The sequence below is a fragment of the Lissotriton helveticus genome, chromosome 3_1, assembly GCF_964261635.1.
Source record: "Lissotriton helveticus chromosome 3_1, aLisHel1.1, whole genome shotgun sequence".
Lineage (NCBI taxonomy): Eukaryota > Metazoa > Chordata > Amphibia > Caudata > Salamandridae > Lissotriton > Lissotriton helveticus.
In genome coordinates, this window is record NC_136061.1 from 1,340,546,472 (window position 1) to 1,340,567,700 (window position 21,229).

General features: G+C 47.9%; 1 protein-coding gene across 3 annotated transcripts in view; it reads left to right on the plus strand.

Moving 5' to 3' along the window:
- The window catches only part of LOC144823461 (receptor-interacting serine/threonine-protein kinase 3-like), a 1,695,550-nt gene that overhangs the window by 1,582,675 nt on the left and 91,646 nt on the right, over positions 1-21,229 (plus strand). The window contains exon 10 of one of the 3 annotated variants that reach the window (XM_078681992.1): positions 7,592-7,654. The exons of 1 other annotated variant lie outside the window; for it this stretch is intronic. In XM_078681992.1, coding sequence (XP_078538118.1) covers positions 7,592-7,623 — 32 coding nt within the window. In that variant the 3' untranslated portion in view covers positions 7,624-7,654. The remainder of the gene's footprint in view (positions 1-7,591; positions 7,655-21,229) is intronic. One more of the 3 variants, XM_078681993.1, reaches the window with a different exon arrangement.

Sequence of the window (21,229 nt, forward strand, 5' to 3'; positions counted from 1 at the left end):
CTTTCACACTGCACACTTCTTGACTACCCAAGAGCATCTAAGGTACGCCATGGGGTTAGGATGACGGGCCATCACAAGATGACCATACACATACACTGCTGGGCACACATAAAGTAATAACACACATACATGATGTAATTGCCCAGCCTGCATGCAAACCTGTGCACAGAATCACACTCTGTGCTGGAATTGTCCCCCAACCTGACATGTGAAGAATGTAGCCAACATTTTCAAACCATGAAAATGACAACTGCATTACAGGTAAAAATGACATTGACAAAGAGAGGGGGGTCAGGCAAGGGTGCATTTTGCCCCCCCCTTCTCTTTACATTATATATATAAATGCCCTGGAGATTTCTTTAGGTGAGGCCTCTTTGGATGTTCCGCGTATAGGAGATACTGTAATCCCGGTTCTCCTATACACGGACGATGCTGTCCTACTGGCACGTACCGGGTTAGGATTGCAAAAGCTTCTGGATTCTTTTGGTAATTTTATGGCGTCCTTGGATTTGAAAATAAATATAAAAAAATTCACGTTATGATTGTAGGGGAAAAAAGTAGAAAACAGAAAATGAAATCATTTTTTGTAGTGGTGCTGAGGTCAGGAGGGTGCCATTTTTACATATCTAGGGGTCCTTTTTGATGAAAGAGGTTTGTGGGGCCCCCAACAGAAGTATAAAAGTAACGTGCTAGCTAGGTCTACATCGGCCCTTATGGGATTTGCAAAACGATTGGGGGCTAGACCTATGGAGGCAATCATAAAAATGAATAAATCCAAATGCTTAGCAATAGCTACATATGGCTCCGCAATTTTGGGCCATACACAGAAAGACAGTATTCAAGTTACGGAAAATAAGTTAGTTTTTTTTTTGTTTTTTTTTATTTTTATTGCAAACAAGTCAGATTAACAGCATAAAAAGTACATAGAAATTTACACATTTTTTTTTCCCCCTTTGCTATGAAGCATTATGATGCCCAAAATTTCCCATATAAATCAGAACCATTTTACATTAGAAAATATAACCTTTGCATAAAACAAAAAGAGTAGTGTCTTAACTTTAACCTTAACCATTTATTTCTCCTTGGGTCCATTGTTGAATAGGCGCCCAAATTTTAATCCCCGTTTGGTTTTTTTTCCGTCCTTTTGTTGCATAGATAGCATGTTCAAAGTTGAATTTAGCCAATAAACGAGATCTCCACATAGAAAAGGAAGGTGGGTCTGCGCTGATCCATTCTTGTGTAATACATGCCCTAAATACAGACATCATAATAAAGATCAACGACTGATGTTCTTTTCCTATAGTATCTGATGAGAGACCAAACAATAACAGTTCCGGAGTTAGATTAAGTGTATAACCTAAAGTAATCTGTATAAATTTCTGTATTTCTGAAAGTAAAATAGTGAGTTTGGGACAAAGAGCAAACATGTGTATAGTGTCTGCTCCAATCAAGGTACAATGATTACAGCAGATACCGGTTGTGGCACCCCATTTCATTACCTTAGCTGGGGTATAGTACAGATCGAACATAATCATATAATGTTGTGTGCGTGATCTACCGGTAAATAAAATAGAATTAGCTAACTCAATTGATTCTTCTAGCAACACATTATTCCCCAGCTTCACTAGCCATTTTTGTTGAGTCATGAGTAAATCATCCGGAAGGAACTTCATAAGTACTTCATAAAAATAACCTATCTTTCCTTTAAAAAAAAGACTCTCAATCAGAGGGATCTTTTGGAGATCTGATCGATCACTATATAATGTTGACTTCAAAAAACTATAAATCTGCATAAATTTAAAATAATCATATCTCGTGAGATTAAATTTAGTTTGAAGTTCAGAAAATGAAGATATGCGATTCTCTGTCCATAAATCACCCAGATAAATAATACCATAATTGCCCCATCTATTCATGGTAGAATCTCTAAATATGGGAGGAAAACATTGTGATGAACTTAAGGGAGTATACCTCAATATTTTTGGGATCCCAGCAAGTTTTCTGATGATTTTCCATATTTTATATGCTGCAGATACAATCTTAAATTTTGTCTTTTTATAGTAACTAGGTTCTATTATTTTTAGAAGATGCCCTCTAGCTTTAATTCCTAAAATAAGTTTTTAAGATCTCTTTTATCAGTACCACAGTCAACCCTGACTTTTTCGATTCACACTGAACTGGGGCTGGGTTACGTGACAGACTTATTGAAAATTGCCCCATTGATTTGCTGGCTAAAGACTTGGCGTAACCAGGAAATTACGCTGATTCATCTGATTTTAGAGGATTGTTTATCCTTGGATAAAGCCAGCAAGATCCCTTGGTTGGCCTATATTAAATAATTTCAAAAAGGGGGTGGTGATGGACAAAGTATCTGAGTTAATCAGAACACTCCTACCCAGTCAACAGATCAGGGCTTGATCCATCCCCGTTTTTTAGCTCACTGCACCATCCCAGTTCAGAACCTGGCTATATGCAAATTAGTCTGTCCCTGGCCCAGTGCATCATGGGAACAGGGCAGACCAAACTGCCAAGCCAATTCTTCACTGGAAAGGAAACAAGCTTCCGGGGACCGGTTTCTGGCATTACAGCCGTCTTCGGCCCGGTTTGCTTGAATCCTGATGGTGCAGTGAGCAAGGGACTCATGTCTGAGCATACCCTTCCACACTCATGGTGGCCAAAATAATTTCAAAAAGGGGGTGGTGATGGACAGAGTATCTGAGTTAATCAGAACACTCCTACCCAGTCAACAGATCAGGGCTTGATCCATCACCATTTTTTAGCTCACTGCACCATCCCAGTTCAGAACCTGGCTATATGCAAATTAGTCTGTCCCTGGCCCAGTGCATCATGGGAACAGGGCAGACCAAACTACCAAGCCAATTCTTCACTGGTAAGGAAACAAGCTTCCGGGGACCGGTTTCTGGCATTACAGCCGTCTTCGGCCCGGTTTGCTTGAATCCTGATGGTGCAGTGAGCAAGGGACTCATGTCTGAGCATACCCTTCCACACTCATGGTGGCCAAAATAATTTCAAAAAGGGGGTGGTGATGGACAGAGTATCTGAGTTAATCAGAACACTCCTACCCAGTCAACAGATCAGGGCTTGATCCATCACCGTTTTTTAGCTCACTGCACCATCCCAGTTCAGAAACTGGCTATATGCAAATTAGCCTGTCTCTGGCCCAGTGCATCATGGGAACAGGGCAGACCAAACTACCAAGCCAATTCTTCACTGGAAAAGAAACAAGCTTCCGGGGACCGGTTTCTGGCATTACAGCCATCTTCGGCCTGGCTTGCTTGAATCCTGATGGTGCAGTGAGCAAGGGACTCATGTCTGAGCATACCCTTCCACACTCATGGTGGCCAAAATAATTTTAAAAAGGGGGTGGTGATGGACAGAGTATCTGAGTTAATCAGAACACTCCTACCCAGTCAACAGATCAGGGCTTGATCCATCACCGTTTTTTTAGCTCACTGCACCATCCCAGTTCAGAACCTGGCTATATGCAAATTAGTCTGTCCTGTAAGAATAGGCTTGGTAGTTTGGTCTGCCCTGTTCCCATGATGCACTGGGCCAGGGACAGACTAATTTGCATGTAGCCAGGTTCTGAACTGGGATGGTGCAGTGAGCTAAAAAACGGTGATGGATCAAGCCCTGATCTTTTGACTGGGTAGGAGTGTTCTGCTTAATTCAGATACTCTGTCCATCACCACCCCCCTTTTTGAATCGTTTTGGCCACCACAAGCGTGGTAGGGTATGCTCAGATGTGAGTCCCTTGCTCACTGCACCATTCAGGATTCAAGCAAGCCGGGCCGAAGACGGCTGTAATGCCAGAAACCGGTCCCCGGAAGCTTGTTTCCTTTCCAGTAAAGAATTGGCTTGGTAGTTTGGTCTGCCCTGTTCCCATGATGCACTGGGCCAGGGACAGACTAATTTGCATTTAGCCAGGTTCTGAACTGGGATGGTGCAGTGAGCTAAAAAACGGTGATGGATCAAGCCCTGATCTTTTGACTGGGTAGGAGTGTTCTGCTTAATTCAGATACTCTGTCCATCACCACCCCCCTTTTTGAATCGTTTTGGCCACCACAAGCGTGGTAGGGTATGCTCAGATGTGAGTCCCTTGCTCACTGCACCATTCAGGATTCAAGCAAGCCGGGCCGAAGACGGCTGTAATGCCAGAAACCGGTCCCCGGAAGCTTGTTTCCTTTCCAGTAAAGAATTGGCTTGGTAGTTTGGTCTGCCCTGTTCCCATGATGCACTGGGCCAGGGACAGACTAATTTGCATGTAGCCAGGTTCTGAACTGGGATGGTGCAGTGAGCTAAAAAACGGTGATGGATCAAGCCCTGATCTTTTGACTGGGTAGGAGTGTTCTGCTTAATTCAGATACTCTGTCCGTCACCACCCCCCTTTTTGAATCGTTTTGGCCACCACAAGCGTGGTAGGGTATGCTCAGATGTGAGTCCCTTGCTCACTGCACCATCAGGATTCAAGCAAGCCGGGCCGAAGACGGCTGTAATGCCAGAAACCGGTCCCCGGAAGCTTGTTTCCTTTCCAGTAAAGAATTGGCTTGGTAGTTTGGTCTGCCCTGTTCCCATGATGCACTGGGCCAGGGACAGACTAATTTGCATGTAGCCAGGTTCTGAACTGGGATGGTGCAGTGAGCTAAAAAACGGTGATGGATCAAGCCCTGATCTTTTGACTGGGTAGGAGTGTTCTGCTTAATTTAGATACTCTGTCCATCACCACCCCCCTTTTTGAATCGTTTTGGCCACCACAAGCGTGGTAGGGTATGCTCAGATGTGAGTCCCTTGCTCACTGCACCATCAGGATTCAAGCAAGCCGGGCCGAAGACGGCTGTAATGCCAGAAACCGGTCCCCGGAAGCTTGTTTCCTTTCCAGTAAAGAATTGGCTTGGTAGTTTGGTCTGCCCTGTTCCCATGATGCACTGGGCCAGGGACAGACTAATTTGCATGTAGCCAGGTTCTGAACTGGGATGGTGCAGTGAGCTAAAAAACGGTGATGGATCAAGCCCTGATCTTTTGACTGGGTAGGAGTGTTCTGCTTAATTCAGATACTCTGTCCATCACCACCCCCCCGTTTTGAATCGTTTTGGCCAGCACAAGCGTGGTAGGGTATGCTCAGATGTGAGTTCCTTGCTCACTGCACCATCAGGATTCAAGCAAGCCGGGCCGAAGACGGCTGTAATGCCAGAAACCGGTCCCCGGAAGCTTGTTTCCTTTCCAGTAAAGAATTGGCTTGGTAGTTTGGTCTGCCCTGTTCCCATGATGCACTGGGCCAGGGACAGACTAATTTGCATGTAGCCAGGTTCTGAACTGGGATGGTGCAGTGAGCTAAAAAACGGTGATGGATCAAGCCCTGATCTTTTGACTGGGTAGGAGTGTTCTGCTTAATTCAGATATTCTGTCCATCACCACCCCCCTTTTTGAATCATTTTGGCCACCACAAGCGTGGTAGGGTATGCTCAGATGTGAGTCCCTTGCTCACTGCACCATCAGGATTCAAGCAAGCCGGGCCGAAGACGGCTGTAATGCCAGAAACTGGTCCCCGGAAGCTTGTTTCCTTTCCAGTAAAGAATTGGCTTGGTAGTTTGGTCTGCCCTGTTCCCATGATGCACTGGGCCAGGGACAGACTAATTTGCATGTAGCCAGGTTCTGAACTGGGATGGTGCAGTGAGCTAAAAAACGGTGATGGATCAAGCCCTGATCTTTTGACTGGGTAGGAGTGTTCTGCTTAATTCAGATACTCTGTCCATCACTACCCCCCTTTTTGAATCGTTTTGGCCACCAGAAGCGTAGTAGGGTATGCTCAGATGTGAGTCCCTTGCTCACTGCACCATCAGGATTCAAGCAAGCCGGGCCGAAGACAGCTGTAATGCCAGAAACCGGTCCCCGGAAGCTTGTTTCCTTTCCAGTAAAGAATTGGCTTGGTAGTTTGGTCTGCCCTGTTCCCATGATGCACTGGGCCAGGGACAGACTAATTTGCATGTAGCCAGGTTCTGAACTGGGATGGTGCAGTGAGCTAAAAAAACGGTGATGGGTCAAGCCCTGATCTTTTGACTGGGTAGGAGTGTTCTGCTTAATTCAGATACTCTGTCCATCACCACTCCCCTTTTTGAATCATTTTGGCCACCACAAGCGTGGTAGGGTATGCTCAGATGTGAGTCCCTTGCTCACTGCACCATCAGGATTCAAGCAAGCCGGGCCGAAGACGGCTGTAATGCCAGAAACCGGTCCCCGGAAGCTTGTTTCCTTTCCAGTAAAGAATTGGCTTGGTAGTTTGGTCTGCCCTGTTCCCATGATGCACTGGGCCAGGGACAGACTAATTTGCATGTAGCCAGGTTCTGAACTGGGATGGTGCAGTGAGCTAAAAAACGGTGATGGATCAAGCCCTGATCTTTTGACTGGGTAGGAGTGTTCTGCTTAATTCAGATACTCTGTCCATCACCACCCCCCTTTTTGAATTGTTTTGGCCACCACAAGCGTGGTAGGGTATGCTCAGATGTGAGTCCCTTGCTCACTGCACCATCAGGATTCAAGCAAGCCGGGCCGAAGACAGCTGTAATGCCAGAAACCGGTCCCCGGAAGCTTGTTTCCTTTCCAGTAAAGAATTGGCTTGGTAGTTTGGTCTGCCCTGTTCCCATGATGCACTGGGCCAGGGACAGACTAATTTGCATGTAGCCAGGTTCTGAACTGGGATGGTGCAGTGAGCTAAAAAACGGTGATGGATCAAGCCCTGATCTTTTGACTGGGTAGGAGTGTTCTGCTTAATTCAGATACTCTGTCCATCACCACCCCCCTTTTTGAATCGTTTTGGCCTATATTAAAACCATGTTTACAAGACTAGGGTGCCCTGAGCTTTATTGTTTCCCGGACTGTTTCAAGAGAGAGGATGTGAGTTGGACTAAAACTAGTCTTTTAAATATGCTAGTATTGGAAAGGGAGGAGCAGGAATTGAAAAAAAACCCTTGTAAAAGCAAATTATGTATTACTAACCTCTCCCACACTTGAGCCTTATCTAAAATTAGTAACTAGACTCTTCCATCGGTAGCTTTTGATTAGATTTCGTTTTAATCTAATCCACCTAACATTGTTTTTTTTCCAACATAGGGTAAACCTGAAAATTCTAACCCCTGCAAGTGTGATAATTTCTCTGCACAAGACACTTTACAGTTTATCATGTTCTGTGAGCACTACTCAGACAAAAAATGTTGTTACCTATTTTGAGGGAGGCAGGGTTTATACAGGTTAGGCCTGCCCTCATTTATCTGCAGATGCTAAGTAGTGCCCATGATATATTCCATGTTGCAAGTTTTTTAGTGGCTGCGGTGCGGATTAAAACTAAGAGTTTCTGTGCCCCAATTATCCTTGTCTGATCTTTTCCTTTTTATAAGGAGATTTTATGTGCAATTTTATGATTTGTTTCCCTGTATTAGATGAATTTATAGGATTTAAAATGTTGATGCTTAAGGTCTATTGTATATATGATATGAATTGTTTGTACCTGTGTCTTTTTATGATTTCAAATAATCGAATAAAAGTGTTTTGTATATTTGTTTTTCTGACATCCTAGACACCACAAGTATCAGTGTCAGAAACAACTGAAGTACCTGTCACCCCTGTGAAAAAAGAGTAGGTGAGCAAAGACATTGGCAATGTTGAACTTGCACACAGGGCATGGGGCACAGTCAACCATATGCACACACACAAATAATTTTATTCAGTAAGGATACTGACAAAACAGGCAACAGGAGCAACTGTCATTATTCACATATTGCACAGATAGGCACCAACAGTAGAGAAGAGCAGAGCACACAATGCAGAGCATATCCATGAGAATCTGCACAGACAAGGGCAAAACAGGAAGGCCAGTGGCCAGTTCAGGGTGCACAGAATATCCATGAGAATCTGCACAGGCAAGGGCAAAACAGGAAGGCCAGTGGCCAGTACAGGGTGCTCAGCATATCCATGAGATTCTGCACAGGGAAGGGCTAAACAGGAAGACTGGTGGCCAGTTCGGGGTGCACAGCATATCCGTGAGAATCTGCACAGGCAAGGGCAAAACAGGAAGGCCAGTGGTCAGTTCAGCCTGCTCAGCATATCCATGAGAATCTGTACACGCAAGGGCAAAACAGGAAGGCCAGTGCTCAGGACAAAGTTCAGAGCTAGTACATGAGAGGCTGCACAGGGAATAGTCCAACATAGCAAAGAGCAACAGGTCCAGTGTCCAGGGCAAAGTGCAGAGCTATAACATGAGAGGCTGCACAGGGAATAATCCAACACAGCAAAGAGCACCAAGGCCAGTGTCCAGGGCAAAGTGCAGAGCGAGTACATGAGAGGCTGCACAGGGAATAGTCCAACACAGCAAAGAGCAACAAGGCCAGTGTCCAGGGCAACGTGCAGAGCTATAACATGAGAGGCTGCACAGGGAATAGTCCAATACAGCAAAGAGCAACAAGGCCAGTGTCCAGGGGAAAGTGCAGAACCAGTACATGAGAGGCTGCACAGGGATTAGTCCAACACAGCAAAGAGCAACAATGCCATTGTCCAGGGTAAAGTGCAGAGCGAGTACACGAGAGGCTGCACAGGGATTAGTCCAACACAGCAAAGAGCAACAAGGCCAGTGTCCAGGGCAAAGTGCAGAGCTATTACATGAGAGGCTGCACAGGCAGTGTGTGCGACTGTACCCTTCCATGGGCAGCAACACAGTCTGGGGGGTAACAATGGGCAGTACAGGCCCACCTGTGTGAGGGACAGGTGTGTGAGGGGGACTACCACTGAGACTTGGCTTTCAGGCGGACTGGGAGCTTGCTGTGTGTTGGGGACAGTTGGAGCACTTGACTGAGGAGAGAGGGGCCCAGGTGAGGTAGTGCTATCAGTGGCTTGGCAAGCCGTAGGGCTGCTTGGGCCATGTGGTGTAGTGGCACGTGGAGGTGGAGTCATGAAGACCTGAGACACAGTGTGGCTGGGAGATTGTGGAGGGGTGCCTTTCCACTTCGTGAGGATTTGAAATGGTTTCCCTGTACTGGGATTAATAGAAAGTGGTGTGGACACAACAGGCACACCGGTGAATTTTACCATCGCAGGGAGAAAGGATTTTTCTGCCGCTGTCTCCATCGTGGTCCTCATCTAGGTCGGACCTTCGGGTCGTTTTTAGGCTTTCAGCCTCCACACCACAAAAACCTTGGTTACTGCCTGTGCGCATCGATTTTGGCTTCACGTTTATTAAAGATATTAGCCGACCATTTCACTGAGGTCCTCTGAATATTGAATACTTTTACCCATATGGAGAGACGCTATCCAGCTCTGTGTGGAATCCTTTAAAAGACCTTTGGATGGTCCTTTTTGCCCTCCCGAATCACTGTGGCAACTCAGCATCCTCCCTGAAAGGTGTCTGGACTTTCTACAGGCCCCTTTTCGTTGGATGCTTCGAATTTCGAACGTCTAGTGAGCACATGCACCTACCGGATTCCTTCCATTTTTGATGTAGACAATTACCTGTTTATTTTCTGAAAGTTCCTAGTGATTCCGCTCTCGTGGGTCCATAGAATACCCACTTCCAGCCCCTGCTGCTACTAGGACCGCTTTTCAGAAACTCTGTGTCAGACGTTCTCTACTGCGTCTGCTTGGTTCTTCAGTCTAAGTGCGCCCTGATGAAGGAAGCCTGTATTGGCACTTGTCCGAAACGCGCGTCGGCGCCTTTGTGTGTGATGATATGTATGTGAATGTTTGTGTATGAATCTGATTGCAAAATAGGTTTGTTTGGGTGTATGAGTGAATGGATTTTGTGCTTTTTTTGAATTATCTTTGCGGTTCCTAGTTTTTACACTGTATTTCTGTATATGATCAAAAAAGTTTTACAGATATTATCTTATTGTCTAAATGAAAGTAATTTTCTATGAAAATAATGTATACATAAAAAATCTAAAATAAAAAAGCTTTCTTTGAATAAATAAATTTCCTTTGTGGTTGTGTGGGTTAACTGTATGTGCGATTAGAATTTTGTTCTTCTGATACTTAGGGAACACCCCTTTCCATGTTTCTCTTCACAACAGGCACACACACCAACAAAGCTGCATCAGGTGCAGACACTGGCACTCCCTCTGGGGACGTGCTGGATCCAGCAGGACGCTTCACCTGGCACCCCCTTTGATCCTCATTCCCCTGTTTGCCAGGTGTACCCCCTGCTGTGCCCTCGTTCTCCTGCTTCACTGGGCTTGGAATGGGAGTCAAGGTGGTGAGAACCTGCCTTGGAGCCCTTCTTAGGTGTATCCTTGCCATGCACCCCCTCCTCAGAGGGCACAGACACTGCATGCCTCTCTTTGCGAGATGCTTTAGGGACAGGAGAGTCCTTAGCTGGGGATGTCTCTGAGGCATGTGAGCCTGAGGTCTGCTTCTTTGATTTTTGGGCCTTTGTTTTGCCTGACGGGCTTTTGGCTTTGCATTCTGGGGTGGATTTGCCCTTCTTTGGGGATGTTGTCTGCGGGCGGGACCGCTTGGATTGTTGCTGCTGTGTGCTACGTGTGCTGTATCGTGACTGTGACGTTTGTGAACCGTGGTCACTATTATCAGACGTGGCCACTACCTGGGGGTGGACAAACGCCGTGGAGCTGGAATGGGAGTATGAGCCTGTTGAAGGGCAGACTTCACTGTGAAGGACAAAGCCTGGACAGTACAGTGCAGCCCACCCACGTCGGAATGGATGTCCTCCAGGTAAGCAACCACCTGGGATAATTTTTTGTCATGGTCAATGAAGGCATGAGGAGAGCTGTCTGGCCCACACAAAGCTGGCGCAAAAGCTCCACAGACTCAGCCCTGAGGGCAGCACGGGGGACAGGGGCAGCGGTGTCAGGTGTGAAGGAAACTCATCCCCTCTTACTGACCCGGACACGTGCAGCACCAGAGGAAGTAGCTGGGAGAGTAGGCACTGGCCGCTGTGTGGTTGAAGATGATGCAGACTCTCCTTTCCCTGTGCCCGCCAACATGGATGCATCACCGCTGGCATCAGATGATGTGGTACTTTGCGTCTCAGGCTGGGATTCCTCCTGCAGACCCGGGTCCCCCTCTGAGGCGCTGGTGACATCTGTGTCACTGGCTCCTGTGCAGCTGTAGTGCTAGTCTAACCCTCACTGGTGTCCGGCTCCTGTCCCTCTGTGACCACTGGTGAATCTGCATGAGAGAGAGATGCAGGGTCAGGTTCGTGGCAGTAACAGAACAAACCAAAGCAATCAATGAAGTACAAAAGAGGACCAAATCTACATGTTGCACACCACACTCTGCAATCACATTGCGGCAACTCACTACATAGACCCCAACAGTGTATGTAACCCTGATTATCTGTCATGACTGAGCCATGTCATGGCCACACAGCACAACACCCTGCCTGTGGCTGTAGTCCACCAGACACACAACTATCTCTGCACACACCTAGGAACATGATGGGGGCACACCACTTGTTGCGACTGACAGACCTGGATGGAACAGGAGGGGCAACACAGACACTGATTTCGACAGTACAGTCCACAATGGCAAAGAGCCCATGCCAACCACCATGTTGTACTCTGGGGCCCAAAGACTGGTGCACATTGCTGTCAGATGTCTAGGGCGCAACAATCTGGGTGCATTCAATGGACACATTGATGAAGTCACACTCAGATTGGGAACACTGCTGTTCACTCCCAATGTGATTCCCCAGACTACCCCAATGCTGAAGAAACATGAAGAGCACAACTCAGATTGCAATGAGAATGCACAGCATGGAGAATTACTTTTATAAGAACATTTTGGGCAAATGCATGACACTGGCACCCAGCCCAGCAGCCACTTACATGACACTGCACCACTCTACCAACATCACATAGACCAGCGCTGGCACAGACCTTGTACACATACAGCCACTCCCAGCCAAAGTCACTCTCCCCAAATACTCACCCCTGCCTTGCTGCTGATGCTCTTTCAGACGTGCATCCAGGTCAGGCTGAGTCACCGCCAAGATGCAGCCCATCAGTGATGTCATGCTGCACCGTGTCAACTGCCCAGTGCGAGGAAGCAGCCCCAAGGTCATCTCTGCCACATTCTTTGCCAGCCGGCTGATGTCGTCCTACCTCTTGTAGCAGTGGGCGCGCTGCCGGGTGGAGACCCCCAGAGCTCGTACCTTTGCTGCAATGGCCCTCCACACGGCCTTACGCTGGTGTACCGTGAACTGCAGGCATGGGAGACAAGCAGGGGAAATGATCAGTGACACAGTGGTATGTACCAACATCTACCAGTCTAGAAGCAAGATCCAAACTCATTACAAAGTCTATGATATGTCCATCCTACACTAGGGTACATCTTACATGGGACATGTGCATGGGATTACCTGATGTGACTGCATGCAGTTGTGAGGGGGAACACAGTCTCTGCACATCTCACACACATCCAGGATGCCAGCACTGAAACCCCTATGTGGCTTGCACACATCTCTAGTCCTTTGCATATCTGGGCACCACATACATCACATATTATCCTGTGTCTGGGGGTGGACTCACTGTGTCCAAGACTGTGCAGCACTCAATGTCCCTGCCCTGTGAATCTATGAGTATGTCATGTGTGTGGCATTGAGGGACATGGACTCAGAAACAAAAAAATACCTCAACACAAGTCCGGTTGTGTGCAATCTACAGGGCAGAGATGGTACATAGCTGGAGTACAATGTGAAAAAAACTAGTACGGACACAGTAAGTGAAGAGATGTAACCTCGTCTTGATGGGCAGGCACTGTGCTGACCATCTGGGCTCACACTGAGATGGACAACAGGGGCACACACAGCCATTCAGCCAAGCAATCACTCTCCTGGCACCTGCATGGCTAACAATGCAACACACTTCACTCATAGCTACAACTGCAAGCAGGGAAACCTGTGACATTGAGACACACACTCCTTCCCCCTGGAGACAGAATGTTTGTCAGTGCATGACCCAACCCCACACCCTCAGGCATATACTGCAGCAGTCCAACTACATGTGTGCCCCCCCCTGCCCAACACCTCCGCTTTTGATGACTTACCATGACATTTGGGGCACAATACAGCCTGGGGTACTTTGTGAGCACCTCATCCACCAGGACCTCCAGCTCCTCGCTTGTGAATGGACTGGCACGGATCTTCTCTGTCCTTGCCATCACTGTGGACATGGAACAACTGTGGTGGAATTGGGTGGTAAGGGGTCTCAGGCAGCAGTCCCTGGAGGCAGCAGCAGATGAGGGATCTCGGGCAGCAGTCTCTGGAGGCAGCAGCAGATGAGGGATCTTAAGCAGCCGTTCCTGGAGCCAGCAGAAGCAGGTCAGAGATCTCTGGCAGCAGGCTCTGTGAGCAGTGGAAATGTGAGGCTCCCTCCCACACATATATAGCCCCATGGGGTTGTTTCAAAGGTGCCAAGCTGCAGCAATTGGTGGTTCAGGCCTGCCTCATTCAAAAGCATCCAATGACCGCCTCCGCGATGGCGGAGCACGCCTACCGCGATTTTCAAAATTGTATCATGCCACCGGAATCATCGTTCCATTGGCTCAAGGGCATGCTCCATGGCGGGGGTACACCGCAAGGACCCGGTGTGCGCTACTGTGATGGTGCATCTTTCAAAAGTATCCAATGACAGCCTCCATGGCAATACACCGCAGGTGCCAGGTGATAGCTACCTCGATTTGGGGGCCATACAATGACATGAGGCACCGCGATTTGGGTGGCAGAGCATGCCAACCGTCATTTGGGCATGGCTCAATGCCTATCACTACCGCACTTGTGTGAATGGGGGTGCCGGTGACACACTGTTGGGGCCAGGTGGTAGCTACCGCGATTTGGGTGGCTGAGCTTGCCAACCGCCATTTGGGCATGGCTCAATGCCTATCACTACCGCGCTTGTGTGAATGGGGGGTGACAGTGACACACCGCCTGGGACAGGCGGTAGCTATCGTGATTTGGGGGCCATACAATGACATGAGGCACCGCAATTTGAGTGGTGGAGCATGACAACCGCCATTTGGGCATGGCTCAATGCCTATCACTACCGCACTTGTGTGAATGGGGGGGTGACAGTGCCACACCGCCGGGGACAGGCGGTAGCTACCACGATTTGGGGGCCATACAATGACATGAGGCACCGCAATTTGAGTGGTGGAGCATGACAACCACCATTTGGGCATGGCTCAATGCCTATCACTACCGCACTTGTGTGAATGGGGGGTGCCGGTGACACACAGCCTGGGCCAGGCAGTAGCTACTGCGATTTGGATGGATGAGCATGCCAACCGGAATTTGGGCATGGCTCAATGCTTATTACTACTGCACTTGTGTGAATGAGGGGTGCTGGTGACACACCGCTGGGGCCAGGTGGTAGCTACTGCAATTTGGGGGCCATACAATGGCAATGGCCATCTGGCACACATCAACAGTGCACAGTGGCCACATGGTCAATTACACATCATTGTGCACACAATGCCAATGTTCCATGTGTTTCGTAGATTGTCCTGTACTCCCTCACATGTCACTTATAAATTTGATGGCCAATGAGGCAGGACAGTGTTGTTGTGGACTCATCAATGGGAGTTTTAGTGCTGGTTGCCTGTACATATACCACCATGGTAATGTTGGTGGCTACGTTTGGGATGAATGAGGTGGGTGAATGTTGGATCTGTGAGACATGTTTTTGTGAGTGAGTGGTGCAGATTAATGGTATTTGTCCTAGGTGGTGTGCCTTTGTAGTTGAGCAAGACAGTACATATCAGTGTGGTGTTAGTCATTTGTTTGTACTTACCAGACTCCACTCCCACGGCTACCTCTGTGAGACTTTCTGGATGCAGTATGGCAAGCACCTTCTCCTCCCATGGTGTGAATGTTTTTGGTGTAAAGAAAGGGCCACCGCCATTCCTTGCCAGAAACCGGTCCCCGGAAGCTTGTTTCCTTTCCAGTAAAGAATTGGCTTGGTAGTTTGGTCTGCCCTGATCCCATGATGCACTGGGCCAGGGTCTGACTAATTTGCATGTAGCCAGGTTCTGAGCTGGGATGGTGCAGTGAGCTAAAAAACGGTGATGGATCAAGCCCTGATCTTTTGACTGGGTAGGAGTGTTCTGCTTAATTCAGATACTCTGTCCATCACCACCCCCTTTATGAATCATTTTGGCCACCACAAGTGTGGAAGGGTATGCTCAGATGTGAGTCCCTTGCTCACTGCACCATCAGGATTCAAGCAAGTCGAGCCGAAGACGGCTGTAATGCCAGAAACCGGTCCCCGGAAGCTTGTTTCCTTTCCAGTAAAGAATTGGCTTGGTAGTTTGGTCTGCCCTGTTCCCATGATGCACTGGGCCAGGGTCCGACTAATTTGCATGTAGCCAGGTTCTGAGCTGGGATGGTGCAGTGAGCTAAAAAACGGTGATGGATCAAGCCCTGATCTTTTGACTGGGTAGGAGTGTTCTGCTTAATTCAGATACTCTGTCCATCACCACCCCCTGTATGAATCGTTTTGGCCACCACAAGTGTGGAAGGGTATGCTCAGATGTGAGTCCCTTGCTCACTGCACCATCAGGATTCAAGCAAGCCGGGCCGAAGACGGCTGTAATGCCAGAAACCGGTCCCCGGAAGCTTGTTTCCTTTCCAGTAAAGAATTGGCTGGGTAGTTTGGTCTGCCCTGTTCCCATGATGCACTGGGCCAGGGTCCGACTAATTTGCATGTAGCCAGGTTCTGAGCCGGGATGGTGCAGTGAGCTAAAAAACGGTGATGGATCAAGCCCTGATCTTTTGACTGGGTAGGAGTGTTCTGCTTAATTCAGATACTCTGTCCATCACCACCCCCTTTATGAATCGTTTTGGCCACCACAAGTGTGGAAGGGTATGCTCAGATGTGAGTCCCTTGCTCACTGCACCATCAGGATTCAAGTAAGCCGGGCCGAAGACGGCTGTAATGCCAGAAACCGGTCCCCGGAAGCTTGTTTCCTTTCCAGTAAAGAATTGGCTTGGTAGTTTGGTCTGCCCTGTTCACATGGTGCACTGGGCCAGGGTCCGACTAATTTGCATGTAGCCAGGTTCTGAGCTGGGATGGTGCAGTGAGCTAAAAAACGGTGATGGATCAAGCCCTGATCTTTTGACTGGGTAGGAGTGTTCTGCTTAATTCAGATACTCTGTCCATCACCACCCGCTTTATGAATCGTTTTGGCCACCACTAGTGTGGAAGGGTATGCTCAGATGTGAGTCCCTTGCTCACTGCACCATCAGGATTCAAGCAAGCCAGGCCGAAGACAGCTATAATGCCAGAAACCGGTCCCCGGAAGCTTGTTTCCTTTCCAGTAAAGAATTGGCTTGGTAGTTTAGTCTGGCCTGTTCCCATGATGCATTGGGCCAGGGTCTGACTAATTTGCATGTAGCCAGGTTCTGAGATGGGATGGTGCAGTGAGCTAAAAAACGGTGATGGATCAAGCCCTGATCTTTTGACTGGGTAGGAGTGTTTTGCTTAATTCAGATACTCTGTCCATCACCACCCCCTTTATGAATCGTTTTGGCCACCACAAGTGTGGAAGGGTATGCTCAGATGTGAGTCCCTTGCTCACTGCACCATCAGGATTCAAGCAAGCCGGGCCGAAGACGGCTGTAATGCCAGAAACCGGTCCCCGGAAGCTTGTTTCCTTTCCAGTAAAGAATTGGCTTGGCAGTTTGGTCTGCCCTGTTCCCATAATGCACTGGGCCAGGGTCCGACTAATTTGCATGTAGCCTGGTTCTGAGCTGGGATGGTGCAGTGAGCTAAAAAACGGTGATGGATCAAGCCCTGATCTTTTGACTGGGTAGGAGTGTTCTGCTTAATTCAGATACTCTGTCCATCACCACCCCCTTTATGAATCGTTTTGGCCACCACAAGTGTGGAAGGGTATGCTCAGATGTGAGTCCCTTGCTCACTGCACCATCAGGATTCAAGCAAGCCGGGCCGAAGACGGCTGTAATGCCAGAAACCGGTCCCCGGAAACTTGTTTCCTTTCCAGTAAAGAATTGGCTTGGTAGTTTGGTCTGCCCTGTTCCCATGATGCCCTGGGCCAGGGTCCGACTAATTTGCATGTAGCCAGGTTCTGAGCTGGGATGGTGCAGTGAGCTAAAAAACGGTGATGGATCAAGCCCTGATCTTTTGACTGGGTAGGAGTGTTCTGCTTAATTCAGATACTCTGTCCATCACCACCCCCTTTATGAATCGTTTTGGCCACCACAAGTGTGGAAGGGTATGCTCAGATGTGAGTCCCTTGCTCACTGCACCATCAGGATTCAAGCAAGCCGGGCCGAAGACGGCTGTAATGCCAGAAACCGGTCCCCGGAAGCTTGTTTTCTTTCCAGTACAGAATTGGCTTGGTAGTTTGGTCTGCCCTGTTCCCATGATGCACTGGGCCAGGGTCCGACTAATTTGCATGTAGCCAGGTTCTGAGCTGGGATGGTGCAGTGAGCTAAAAAACGGTGATGGATCAAGCCCTGATCTTTTGACTGGGTAGGAGTGTTCTGCTTAATTCAGATACTCTGTCCATCACCACCCCCTTTATGAATCGTTTTGGCCACCACAAGTGTGGAAGGGTATGCTCAGATGTGAGTCCCTTGCTCACTGCACCATCAGGATTCAAGCAAGCCGGGCCGAAGACGGCTGTAATGCCAGAAACCGGTCCCCGGAAGCTTGTTTCCTTTCCAGTAAAGAATTGGCTTGGTAGTTTGGTCTGCCCTGTTCACATGATGCACTGGGCCAGGCTCCGACTAATTTGCATGTAGCCAGGTTCTGAGCTGGGATGGTGCAGTGAGCTAAAAAACGGTGATGGATCAAGCCCTGATCTTTTGACTGGGTAGGAGTGTTCTGCTTAATTCAGATACTCTGTCCATCACCACCCCCTTTATGAATCGTTTTGGCCACCACAAGTGTGGAAGGGTATGCTCAGATGTGAGTCCCTAGCTCACTGCACCATCAGGATTCAAGCAAGCCGGGCCGAAGACGGCTGTAATGCCAGAAACCGGTCCCCGGAAGCTTGTTTCCTTTCCAGTAAAGAATTGGCTTGGTAGTTTGGTCTGCCCTGTTCACATGATACACTGGGCCAGGGTCCGACTAATTTGCATGTAGCCAGGTTCTGAGCTGGGATGGTGCAGTGAGCTAAAAAACGGTGATGGATCAAGCCCTGATCTTTTGACTGGGTAGGAGTGTCCTGCTTAATTCAGATACTCTGTCCATCACCACCCCCTTTATGAATCGTTTTGGCCACCACAAGTGTGGAAGGGTATGCTCAGATGTGAGTCCCTTGCTCACTGCACCATCAGGATTCAAGCAAGCCAGGCCGAAGACGGCTGTAATGCCAGAAACCGGTCCCTGGAAGCTTGTTTCCTTTCCAGTAAAGAATTGGCTTGGTAGTTTGGTCTGCCCTGTTCACATGATGCACTGGGCCAGGGTCCGACTAATTTGCATGTAGCCAGGTTCTGAGCTGGGATGGTGCAGTGAGCTAAAAAACGGTGATGGATCAAGCCCTGATCTTTTGACTGGGTAGGAGTGTTCTGCTTAATTCAGATACTCTGTCCATCACCACCCCCTTTATGAATCGTTTTGGCCACCACAAGTGTGGAAGGGTATGCTCAGATGTGAGTCCCTTGCTCACTGCACCATCAGGATTCAAGCAAGCCAGGCCGAAGACGGCTGTAATGCCAGAAACCGGTCCCTGGAAGCTTGTTTCCTTTCCAGTAAAGAATTGGCTTGGTAGTTTGGTCTGCCCTGTTCCCATGATGCACTGGGCCAGGGTCCGACTAATTTGCATGTAGCCAGGTTCTGAGCTGGGATGGTGCAGTGAGCTAAAAAACGGTGATGGATCAAGCCCTGATCTTTTGACTGGGTAGGAGTGTTCTGCTTAATTCAGATACTCTGTCCATCACCACCCCCTTTATGAATCGTTTTGGCCACCACAAGTGTCGAAGGGTATGCTCAGATGTGAGTCCCTAGCTCACTGCACCATCAGGATTCAAGCAAGCCGGGCCAAAGACGGCTGTAATGCCAGAAACCGGTCCCCGGAAGCTTTTTTCCTTTCCAGTAAAGAATTGGCTTGGTAGTTTGGTCTGCCCTGTTCCCATGATGCACTGGGCCAGGGTCCGACTAATTTGCATGTAGCCAGGTTCTGAGCTGGGATGGTGCAGTGAGCTAAAAAACGGTGATGGATCAAGCCCTGATCTTTTGACTGGGTAGGAGTGTTCTGCTTAATTCAGATACTCTGTCCACCACCACCCCCTTTATGAACCGCCATTCCTCTCAGCAGCTCCCGGTTCTTGCTTCTCTTCTCTTTGACAACCCACTTCAGATCACGCCACCGCTTCATGATCTCCTTTTTGGATCGCGGGGTGGTCCCTACTGCATTGACCCTTTGGACTATCCTTTCCCACATTTGTGTCCTTGTGGCTAATGATGTCAGTTGGACCAGGCTACCAAACAGTTGTGGTTCCACTCTGACTATCTCATTTACCATGACTGTCAACCCACTCTCTGTGAATTTGGGCATTTTCTGTGTTGCCATGGTGTGTGGTGTGGAAAGTGTTTGTGGGTGTTGGTGTGTGAGTGGTGGGGATGGGGGTTGTGTGTATGGTGTGTTATGTGCTGGGGTGTTGGTGGTGCAGGTGTGATGGGGATGGTGGTGGTGGTGGTGGTGATGTGTGTGTGTGATGTATTCTTTTGCCTCTCCTCTCAGATCTGGTGAATGTCCTTCTCTTCTGGAGTGTTGCAAAGGATTGTGGTCAGGGAAGGGGCTGGTTTTATACTCAGCTATGTGGGTATGTCCAAATGGATTATTGCTGTCAGGTGTGTTGTATGTGTTGTCCTGAGAATTGTATTTTTCTTTTTGGCATGTGTTTGTGTCATTGGGATGTGTTATTTATATTTGGGGGGCATGGCTACTTTGATATGTGCAATGTTTGGCCTTATTGTGGGGTTTTGGCATCATCCGCCATGTTTTCCACGGATCGTCCGTAGCAGTGGCTATGTTGCAGGTCTTCTTCTGATTCTACCATTCATTCCAGTGTGTGACCGCGCCGGTTGGAAACAGCGGAACATACCGCGGGACCATTGGGGATATCTTAATTTCCCGTGCGGTGTCTCCGCTATGCTTGCCGCTATGTTTTTCCTCTACATTTCCGACCGCCGCGGTCGGATTTTGGACATCACCACCCGCTACAGGCAGTTTTTCTTGGCCTGGTTCCGCCGTGGTTGGTCTTTTTTGGTGGATGATCCTAATTTGACTGCAGGTTTTTCCACTGTCCCGGCAGGCGGTTGTTTTCCGCTTCCATGGCTGTCAGGGTGATTTTCCGACCACCATCCTAAATAGGCCCCTTACTTTTTTGGGCAAATTTAGTAGTGGGCATTGCCAAGGCCCAGCCCAGTTCCTTTTTCTGCCTGATTGGAATATACCTGAAGACAACCTTTTTGTACAATGGCTTCTGTTTTCACGGTCTCATTTTCCTTTGAGAGTCAAATCAAATCAAATCAAATCAGCTTTATTCTATTTTGATGAGATAAAATCATGAAAGCACACATTTTTAAAAGACTAGAAACTTTTCACCATTATGTTACATAGTGCAGAGACTTAAGAAACAATACATATATATACACAGAAAATGACAATAAGCTAATTTTATCAAAGGTTCACATTGAGTTCCGATACCTACTAACAGCCTTTAAAAAGGAGGAAATGACTATGATAATATGTTCATTTTCCAATAGTTGTAGCCTTAGGAAAGCTGTTCTACATTGTCTTAGGCCCCAGCTTCTAAGAGTAGGCAGTAAAAACGTTTTCCCCGGTGCAGCATAATATTTACCAAACAAAGTGCAGTGCAGGGTTGATTGTATTGAGATATCATCACATGGGCATATTAGGTAAATGTTTGGTCCAATCATCGATTTCTGGGAATGTAATAATTCTAAAAAAAAGTCCCACAATGGAAATGGGACAAAAGCATACGACAAAAGCTACTCTGTACCAGTGCCAGGTAAGGTTGTAAGCCTGTGCATATGGTCATCAAATGGTTGTCCATGACTGTTTTTTTCTCTCTTAATAAGCCATCGCTTGTACTCTAGTTGATTCAGGCAGTGTGTTCTTAACGTTTTTCTGGATACAGCTTTCATGTTACTTGGAGAATCAAAGTATTCTGGATGGCCAATGTCACGTGACATCCTTTTTATATAACTAAACCATGACA